Source organism: Oncorhynchus mykiss, chromosome 12, assembly GCF_013265735.2.
Source record: "Oncorhynchus mykiss isolate Arlee chromosome 12, USDA_OmykA_1.1, whole genome shotgun sequence".
Lineage (NCBI taxonomy): Eukaryota > Metazoa > Chordata > Actinopteri > Salmoniformes > Salmonidae > Oncorhynchus > Oncorhynchus mykiss.
The window spans coordinates 30,369,864-30,380,989 of NC_048576.1; the positions used below are offsets into that span (position 1 = coordinate 30,369,864).

Sequence of the window (11,126 nt, forward strand, 5' to 3'; positions counted from 1 at the left end):
CCACTAAATGGAATACATCTGAACTATGCCCAAACAACTGGAAAACCCCTATTGTATTCACTCACTTCTTGCTTTCTTCATTTTAAGTCCCATTATAACAGTTATAATGGACTAGACTTGCTATTGGAGGTGGCAGACAGCCTAGCAGTTAAGAGTGTTGGGTCAGTAACTGAAAGGTTGCTGGTTTAAATCCCTGAGCAGACTAAGTGAAAGAAATCTGTCAATGTACCCTTTTCAGCAAGGCACTTAACCCCAATTGCTCCTATAAGTCGCTCTTTATAAGAGTGTCTGCTAAATTACTAATTTATTCTCTTCTTGTCACAAATATCTTTATTTGTATGTACAAAAATTTGTGGCAAACAGGCATGACAGTTAATAATTTTACACAATGTGATGGGAGAATTGTAAACTGGCTGGCTAACCTCAAAACTAACTTCTACAATATTTACAGCACACAGCTTTCATCTAGCCGACTCCTCCCTGCTTTATCTACTTATCCATGAGGTCATAATGCATCATAGTCATCATCTTCGTGCTTCCTTTTCAGCGATTCACTGGCCAAGTTCTGTGACACCATGTTGGTGGTGATGAGGATGTTCTTAGAGCCGATCAGGGAGGGATTGATTAGGACGTTTTGAACCGTTGGGGTAGATGGTGTGGCTGTCGGAAAACAAGACAAAAATAATGATTTATTATTAACATTTTGAATTTACAATTTATTGACTGAATAAATGCTAAGACAATCCCCACAAACTACTGAATTGAAGCTTCAGAGACCTGAATTACTCTAATGATGTACAGTGCATTCAGAAAGTATTCATATCCATTGAAGTATTCCAAGGGTTGGAAACTTTCCGGACATTTTCCATGGGAAGTTAAGCCCAGGAATTTGGGGAATTTTACTTCAATTCATCAAAGAAAAGTTAGCTTATAACCTTTTTGTGTGGGATTCACATGGCAATTCTAGGTCTTGTGGCATATTTTGGTTAAACTATTCCCAATTCAATGGAATTGCAACCCTCGCTTGCACAGTGCATTCTTCCATCACATGTACAGCTGATTCTGAAGATCTTGCACACTAATGAGATGCTATCGAGCCAACACTGTCTGAGCAAAGGACTGTCTGAGCAAAGGACTACATGCTTTCTGGTAAGTTGATTACAATACTGGATGGGGTGAATCTATTTTATATGACATACATTATTTGTTAATTAGTAAATAGTACCCTACAGCAAAGTGTGTTTAAATCATTTCTAACTTGTTAACAATTTCTGCTAGTTAGTTTTTGCTACCATGTGGGTTTTAGCTTGCTTGAGCCTGCTAAGTGAGGAGTGTTAATTCACCTGTTTCCATATATGTTTCATTTTAAAACATTTATCTTACAAAATTAGTTGTTTAACTGCTTAACTATTTACTTTGTATTTGTTTTGTTTTTTTACTCTTTTTTTCTAATCTTTACAGGAAAATGCCATGGGCACTATCTGATTTGTGGAGACATTTCACTGCAGCTAATGTAGAAGGAAAAGCTTGTACAATTGCAAATACTGTGCCAAATCATATGTAAAGAATGCAACAAAGATGCAGAATCATCTGGCCCAGTGCATAAAGTTCCCTCAGCGCCCACGACAAGCAACCTCTGACAAAAGTTACTCTAGGTGAAAATGATAAATCAGACACCGTATTGATAACAGCTCATGGTCCTCCTGGAATCAGAAGTTTTTGACTCAATGGAGGAACGTAGGCAGAGAAATGCTGATGAATGTCTTGCTCAAGCTGTGTATGCAACTGGTTCACCTCTGATGCTCACAGGCAATGTGTATTGGAAGAGATTTTTGAATGTTCTTCCCCCAACATACACCCCTCCAACCAGACATGCTTTATCTACTCATTTGCTGGATGCAGAGTTCAAGTGAAGGTCCAACAAATCATAGAGAAAGCAGACTGTATTGCAATCATCTCTGATGGGTGGTTGAATGGTCGTGGGCAAGGAATAATTAACTACATAATCTCCACCCCCCAACCAGTATTCTACAAGAGCACAGACACAAGGGACAACAGACACACTGATCTCTACATTGCAGATGACAGACAATGCTGCAAACATGAAGGCTGCTTGGTCTAAAGTGGAGGAGTCCTACCCTCACATTACACCCATTGGCTGTGCTGCTCATGCATTGAATCTGCTCCTCAAGAACATCATGGCACTGAAAACAATGGATACACTCTACAAGAGAGCCAAGGAAATGGTTAGGTATGTGAAGGATCATCAAGTTATAGCAGCAATCTACCTCACCAAGCAAAGTAAGAAGAATGAAAGCACCACACTGTAGCTGCCCAGCAACACCCGTGGTGTTGTCTTGTTTGACAGTCTCCTGGAGGGGAAGGAGTCTCTCTAAGAAGTGTCCATATCGCAGTCTGCCGATATGGACAGCCCCATCAAGAGGATCCTCCTGGATTATGTATTTTGGGAGAGAGTGGTAAGCAGCCTGAAACTCCTGAAACCTATAGCAGTAGCCATTGCACGGATTGAGGGAGGCAATGCCATCCTGTCTGATGTTCAGACTCTGCTTGCAGATGTAAGAGAAGAAATCCATACTGCCCTGCCCACTTCAATGTTGCTCCAAGCAGAGGAAACTGCAGTTCTGAAATACATCAAAAAGCGTGAAGACTTCTGCCTGAAGCCCATACACGCCGCAACGTACATGTTGGACCCCAAGTATGCTGGCAAGAGCATCCTGTCCGGTGTAGAGATCAACAAGGCCTGTGGTATCATCACTACCGTGTCTTGCCACCTTGGCTTGGATGAGGGCAAGGTTCTTGGCAGTCTGCGAAGTACACATCCAAGCAAGGGCTTTGGGATGGAAATGCAATATGGCAGTCGTGGCAACATCACATCAGCCACCTGGTGGAAGAGACTTTGTGGATCTGAGGCTCTTTCCCTGTTGCCTCCATTTTCCAAATCCCACAAAAATCAGCTGACTCAGAGCGCAACTGGTCCTTGTATGGGAATACACAGACCAAAGCACGCAACGGGATGACCAGGGTTGAAAAATTGGTGGCCAGCCGGGCAAATTTGAGGCTTTTTGAGCCTGACAATGAGCCATCCTCAACAAGGTTGGAAAGTGACAGTGAAGATGAGGCCTCAGAGTCTGATGTTCAAGAGGTGGACATTGAGGTCATCCATGGAGAAGACATGGAAGCCTGAGGGGAAGACAACCAAAGCTTTAGTTTCTAGGCTATCATTTTATGTTGAAAACGTTTTTGGGAGATGCGATGGATCATTGGGGATCATTCAATATTATTTTTCTTTTGTTGTTCAGTGAAATCATCCCATGTGAAGAGTCAACTCATTTAATTAAAGTTACATTTGTAACTAAATTGTTTTGTTTTTTTCTATTGGAAGGATTTAATCATTTGCAATTATGTCTACTTATGATCATGTAAAAGGTTTATGTTTGTCGCCATATGATATGGTAAATATATCCAATGGAAAAAAACATTACATTTAAATGGTATTAATATTAATTCCCATGGAAAGTTTCCATGACTGAATATTCCCCAAAATGTGCAACCCTAGTTACAGCCCAAATAAAAAATGGATTAAATGGATGATTAGTAACCCATCTACACACAATACCCCATCATGAAAAAGTAAAAACACGTTTAGAAATTTTAGCAAATGTAATGAAAATGAAATACAGAAATATCTCATTTACATAAGTATTCACACCCCTGAGTGAATAGATGTTAGAATCACATTTAGTAGCAATTACAGCTTTGAGTAGTTCTAGAACTACAGGATTAAGATTGAATCTTACTACACCGGCTTTGACGCTCGTTGGATGTGGCAGGGCTTGAAAACTATTACGGACTACAAAAGAAAACCCTGACACGAGCCTACCAGACGAGCTAAATGCCTTTTATGCTCGAGGCAAGCAAGAATGAAGCATGCACGAGAGCACCAGCTGTTCTGGATGACTGTGTGATCACGCTCTCAGAAGCAGATGTGAGAAAGACCTTTAAAAAGGTCAACATTCACAAAGCCGCGGGGCCAGATGGATTACCAGGACGTGTACTCAAAGCATGTGCAGACCAACTGGCAAGTGTCTTCACTGACATTTTCAAACTCTCCCTGACCAAGTCTGTAATACCTACATGTTTCAAGACGACCACAATAGTCCCTGTGCCCAAGGAAGCGAAGGAAAGCTGCCTAAATGATTACTGCCACCTGGCACTCATGTCGGTAACCATGAAGTGCTTTGAAAGGCTGGTCAAGGCTCACAACAGCATCATCCCGGATACCCTAGACCCACTTCAATTCGCATACCGCCCCAACACATCCACAGATGATGCAATCTCAATCACACTCCAAACTGCCTTTTCCCACCTGGACAAAAGGAACACCTATGTGAGAATGCTGTTCAGTGACTACAGCTAAGCATTCAACACGAAAGTGCCCACGAAGCTCATCACTAAGCTAAGGACCCTGGGACTAAACACCTCCCTCTGCATCTGGATCCTGGACTTCCTGACGGGCCGCCCCCAGGTGGTAAGGGAAGGCAACAACACGTCTGCCATGCTGATCCTCAACACTGGGGCCCCTCAGGGGTGTGTACTTTGTCCCCTCCTGTACTACCGGTTTACCCACGACTGCGTGGTCAAACAACTAACACCATCATTAAGTTAGCTGACGACAGTGGTAGGCCTGATCGATCACCAACAACGAGGCGGCCTTTAGGGAGGAAGTCAGCGTACAACAACCTCTCCCTCAATGTGAGCAAGACAAAGGAGTTGATCGTGGACTACAGGAAAAGGCGGGCCAAACAGGCTCCCATTAACATCAACAGGGACGTAGTGGAGAGGTTTGAGAGTTTCAAGTTCCCTGTTGTCGACATCATCAACGATCTAACATAGTCCCAACACACCAAGACAGTCGTGAAGAGGGCACAACAAAACCTATTCCTCCTCAGGAGACTGAATTGTTTTTTCATGGGTCCCCATCTCCTCAAAAGGTTCTACAGCTGCACCATCGAGAGCATCCTGACCGGTTGCATCACCGCCTGGTATGGCAACTGCTCAGCATCTGACCGTAAGGATCTACAAAGGGTAGTGCGTACAGCCCAGTACATCATTGGGGCTAACCTTTCTAAAATCCAGGACCTGTGTAAATAGGCGGTGTCAGAGGAACGCCCATCCAGTCATAGACTCTTCTCTCTGCTAACGCATGGCAAGCGGTTACAGAGCGCCAAATCTAAGACCAAAAGGCTCCTCAACAGCTTCTACCCCCCCAAGCCATAAGACTGATTCGGTACCAGTACCCCTGTATATAGCCTCGTTATTGTTGTGTTACTTTTTATAATTTATTTGGTAAATATAGGACTTCTAAGTAAACATTTCATGGTAAGGCTACACTTGTTGTATTCGGCACATGTGAAAAATAAATGATTGAACTTTGCACACCTGGATTGTACAATATTTGCAAATCATTTTTTATTCATCTCTGTGAAGTCGGTTGTTGGTCAGCCATTTAAGTCTTGCCAGAGATTTTCAAGCCAATTTCAATCAAAACTAACTGAGCCACTCATGAACATTCAATGTCGTCGTGGTAAGCAACTCCAGTGTAGATTTGGCCTTGTGTTTTAGGTTACTGTCCTGCTGAAAACTGAATCTCTCCCAGTATCTGTTGGAAAGCAGACAACCAGGTTCTCCTTTATTTTTATCCTAAAAATAAATGTAAAGTACATATCCTTGACACATTTTTTTTGCAGTTTTACTTTAGTGCCTTATTGCAAACAGGATGCAAGTTGTGTAATATTTTTATTCTGTACAGGCTTCCTTATTTTCACTGTCATTTAGGTTACTATTGTGGAGTAACTACAATGTCGATCCATCATCAGTTCTCCTATCACAGCCATTAAACCCTGCAACTGTTTTTAAAGTCACCATTGGCCTCACAGTGAAATCCCCGATCGGCTTCCTTCCTCTTCGGCAACAGAGTTAGGAAGGACAACCATCTTTGTAGTGACTGGGTGTAATTGATACACCACCCAAAGTGTAATTAATAACTTCGATCAAAAGGGATATTAAATGTCTGCTTTTTAAAATTGTTAACCAATCGACCAATAGGTGCCCTTCTTTGCAAGGCATTGGAAAATCTCTCTGGTCTTTGTGGTTGAATCGGTGTTTGAAATTCACTATTCGACTGAAGGACCTTAGAGTGTGTGGGGTAAAGTGATGAGGTAGTCATTCAAAAATCTTATGACTTGTTAAGCAAATTTGCACTCCTTAACCTTCAGGCTTGCCATAACAATGGAGTTGAATACTTACTGACATTTCAGCTTTTCATTTTTAATCAATTTGTAAAAATTTCTAAACGCATAATTCCATTTGGACATTATGGTGTATTGTGTGTAGGCCAGTGACACAATCTCTAAATTCAGGCTGAACAAAAATGTAACATTTAAAAAGTGTTAGTCCCATGTTTAATGAGCTCAAATAATAGATGCACAAATTTAATAGGTGCACAAATTTGTTGAAATCCCTGTTAGTGAGCATTTCTCCTTTGCCAAGATAATCCACCTGACAGGTGTGGCATATCAAGAAGCTGATTAAACAGCATGATCATTACACAGGTGCACCCTGTGCTGGGGACAATAAAAGGCCACTAAAATGTGCAGTGGTGTCACAACAATGCCATCGATGTCTCAAGTTGAGGGAGCGTGCAATTGGCATGCTGACTGCAGGAATATCCACCAGAGCTGTTGCCGGAGAATTTTAATGTTCATTTCTCTACTATAAGCCACCTCCAACATAATTTTTGAGTATTTGGCAGTACGTCCAACCTATGTTACAACCGCAGACCACACGTAACAAAGCCAGCCCAGGACCTCCACATCCGGCTTCTTCACCTGCGGGATCGTCTGAGACCAGCCACCCGGACAGCTGATGAAACTGAAAAATGTCGGCACAAACTGTCAGAAACCGTCTCAGGGAAGCTCACTTGCGTGCTCTGTGTCCTCACTAGGGTCTTGACCTGACTGCACTTTGACATAATAACTGACTTCAGTGGGCAAATGCTCACCTTCAATGGCCACTGGTATGCTGGAAAAGTGTACTCTTCATGGATGAATCCCGGTTTCACATGTACCGGGCAGATGGCAGACAGAGTGTATGACGCCACGTGAACGAGCGGTTTGCTGATGTCAACGTTGTGAACAGGGTGCCGGTGGGGTTATGGTGTGGCCAGGCATAAGCTACGCACAACGAACACCGTTGCATTTTATCAATGGCAATTTGAATGCAGACATACTGTGACGAGATCCTGAGGCCCATTGTCGTGCCATTCATCCGACGCCATCACCTCATGTTTCAGCATGATAATGAGACATGGGACCGTACAAGGACCTGTACACAATTCCTGGAAGCTGAAAATGTCCCAGTTCTTCCATGGCCTGTACACTCACCAGACATGTATCAATTGAGCATGTTTGGGATGCTCTGGATCAACAGCATGTTCCAGTTCTCGCCAATATACACAAACTTCGCATAGCCATTGAAGAGAAATGGGCAAAAATTCCACAGGCCACAATCAGCCTAATCAACTCGATGCGAAGGAGATGTGTCACGCTGCATGAGGCAAAGGGTGGTCACACCAGATACTGACTGGTTTTCTGATCCACACCCCTACTTAAGTTATCTGTATTCTCAGTATTGTGAAAACCATAGATTTGGGCCTAATGATTGTATTTCAATGAACCGATTTCCTTATATTAACTCAGTAAAATCATAAATTGTTGCATTGATATTTTTGTTCAGTGTACATAGTATAAACTTATATAACTAATATATAACTACAGTAGACTCGTTCACCAGCCGTCTGAAACAAGTTAGCAGTGTGAAATGAAGGATAGTCTCTTACAGGACTTGGAGGCTGCAGTCTGTGAGGATGGGATCTGAACGGTGAAGCGCTGCCCCGACAGAGACATTGGCGTCCCCACTTTGGTAGTGACTGACTGAACTGAGGGAGTGCCTGGAAACATGCAAGAAAAAATGAGTCAATGTTTTTGTAATGAAACAGAAAATACATCAGATATGGTAGCAACAGGGCTGCACACCAAAAGGCCAACCCAAATCCCAATGTACGTGCTTGGGACAATGTGTTCGAAAAATATGTAATACAATGAAGAGATATAACTGAAAAGTTAATGCACTAAAGGGTCCCTCACCAAAGGTAGGTGTGCTGGACCTGCTGGATACAGCTGCTACACTGAGACGAGGCACTGTAATTCTCCCCGCGGATGAGGACATCTGCACAGGAGAGGAACAATCAGAAAGATTCACAAAATAGAACAGAATGGAATACAATAAAGATGAATTGCAAGTGCAGAGCAGATCATGAGGTTACCTTTTTCTGTATGGATTTGAGCCTGTAGTTAGGAGCTGTTAGACAGTAACGGTCTGGGGGCAGGCGGGGCCCAGTGTATGGCTTAATCAAAGGCAGCGGGGTCTGGTTCTTCTGCCTAGCTACCTCCAACAGGAACTACACAAAGTCAACATAGTCAGGAGTTAGTCTTGATCATATGTGAACACCTGAATAGGCAAATAATGATGTCGGCCTTGACACTGCTACTCAATCTTACATCTCGTGGTGGTGGGGAGGTGAAGGACTGGTCCATGCGACTCTGGATCGCCAGTCTTATATCGTCAGCATCCACATTGTTCTTCTTAGCATGTGTTGCATAGATTTTGGCATCCTCGATAATGGTTGTCACATATCCTGTAAAATCAAATTACTTTATTTTATTGTAGTGCTCAGTGATCAACCAACATTTTGGTTATTTTGGGGTTTTAAAAATGTATTGACCGACGTCTGTTCAATTATTTAAATTCCATTTCGTTCTTAATTTTTTTTTTGTGAGCGCAACGTGCAGTTTTTCTAGAGATGAATCAGGTCAAGTCCGATCTGTGCGATGTAATACAGAGTTGTAATTATTATTATAAATAGCTTAGCCCAGAAATCGTGGTAATGAACTACAATGACCATAATCCATTGCACGCCTACTTGTCTGGTCTGAGACGGAGAGAAGAGATAGAAAAACGAGCGATCGAGATGGATAGAGCACTTGCTTCGTGAGGCATCTTCTCTACCTGAAAAAACATTATATAAGAATAATAGTTGATATTCAGCAGTCATAAAAATATGCCTTATTTACTTTCAAAAACTACTAAAATAGTGATTTCGTCAGACAGCAGCTCTATGGAGATATGAAATAATAAAGTCATCAAATAGGCCTAAAACACATTTTTTTTAAATATTTCAGTTGTTTATTTAAGTAAACTCATGTGAATAAATGATGGTTAATAACTGATAAGTAGTAATGGGCAATCAATCACAACCATCATAGTCATTGCTTTTATTAATTGTTTTATTCTGTGTCATTACAGCATTCAACCCACATAATACATTTAGTGTGTAAAAAAATTGACTCTGAAATCCACCGAAACGACCACAAAAAGCACTAATCCCTCAGCACTATTGTTTTGGTACGTTAACGTTTGTCTTATAGCTGCTAATATGTAATATTGCACACAGAGCATAACAAACAAGGGAGAGTTGAATGTATACTTACTGTAGGTAAATTCCAGCATTTGATTAATCACTCTGGGCTCATACTCTGTTATCCCCATGTCTTTGAGGATTTGAATCATAACCTTTGCAACGGAAGAATTAGAGGACAAGAAGCTAGAAAAGCAGTATACTGTGTCATCAATTCGTCAATGCAGACATTAGCTTTGAAGTCCCATGGGCAATTCAGACAGCTGACAGGATTTTTACGTGTTACGTGTTGGTTTTAATTGACTTTTTGTTCTTAATGTGTTACATTGTGTATATTTATCTATACCTACCTGTTTTATGTGCTTGTTTGTGTATTGTGCAGGGCTCAATTGTGAAAGAAACTTTAGTTTCAATATGACTTCCTTGTTGAAATAAAGATAAATAAACTAGCTAATAGCTAGATAAAACAATAAAAATTATGCTAGCTGCTGACGTTAGCCTGTTAGTTATCCGTACAAACTAACGTTAACTAGCTACTATAGCTAGTTAAGTTACTGTTCCCAATACAATAGGCAAGTAGATGCATTATGTAAATACATCCAAATAGAATGACATGGGGTTATATTTCTGAACAGCACCCTACATAAATGTACTTTGAAAATGAAAGTCTTATGTTCTAGTTCTAACGTTATCTACCTAAAAGATAAATAACTGTCTAGCTACCTAGCTCGCAAGCTACCGTAATTTAGCTAACGTTAGTTAACTTAACTAATGTTAGCCACCTAGCTAACGTTAGCTAACGAGATAATGTGCTGAAAATACTGCAAAAATCTACTTAAAAACTTAAGACAAAGCCACAATAGATATTTAACTAAACACTCATCATTACTGTGAATGATTGAGACTATGACATTTCACAAATTGTAACTAGGTGGTATACTCCTACCTGTGCATCTTTAGGAACAGTTTTCGGAGTAGCCATTTTCACGTTTGTTCCTTTCCCGCGCATCCACTTCCGCACTAAAATCTAGGTTGAAGATGGAATAATAATAATAATAATAATAATAATATTCTGTATCATGCCGGTCCGGAAACAGATGTTGTAGGTGCAAGACGCCACCTATTGTATCAACCTACTATTCTGCAGTATGATTTTATTACACTTTGCGGGGAATTTCCCCCCTACCAATTTACCCTACAGCCATTAAAACCTCCCCATTATTCCACTAATTTGGCTCTATCTGATGCTACACCAGTCCAGCAGCCTGAGAGGATGTTCAAAACACCTTGTAACTCTTCTGCAGTAAAATCTCATACACCCAAGTACTTCTCTGCAGCTGCCACCACAATATCTATCCTCTGTGATAAACATTCCCTTCCTGAGGTACAGTTGACAACCATGGCCATGAATGTAAAAAAATATATATACTTATTGAACCACACGCAATTCCTATCACTTTCTATTGGCCTTGGCCTACTCACAGGGATTCTCTTTGGACCCATCTTCCTCTACTACTCAATTCAATTCAAGGGGCTTTATTGGCATGGGAAACATATGTTAACATTGCCA

At 41.2% G+C, this 11,126-nt stretch overlaps 1 protein-coding gene across 1 annotated transcript; it reads right to left on the reverse strand.

The window, feature by feature from the left end:
• Positions 1 to 303: 303 nt before the first annotated feature.
• LOC110537411 (transcription initiation factor TFIID subunit 9) lies at positions 304 to 10,756 on the reverse strand. Its single transcript, XM_021623433.2, has 7 exons — positions 10,503 to 10,756; positions 9,630 to 9,711; positions 8,640 to 8,776; positions 8,405 to 8,539; positions 8,226 to 8,307; positions 7,919 to 8,029; positions 304 to 660 (listed from the first exon to the last, which is right to left on the reverse strand). The coding sequence occupies exons 1-7, from the start codon at positions 10,563 to 10,565 to the stop codon at positions 506 to 508; spliced, it is 765 nt and encodes a 254-aa protein (XP_021479108.1). The 5' UTR covers positions 10,566 to 10,756; the 3' UTR covers positions 304 to 505.
• Between the last annotated feature and the right edge of the window lie 370 nt (positions 10,757 to 11,126).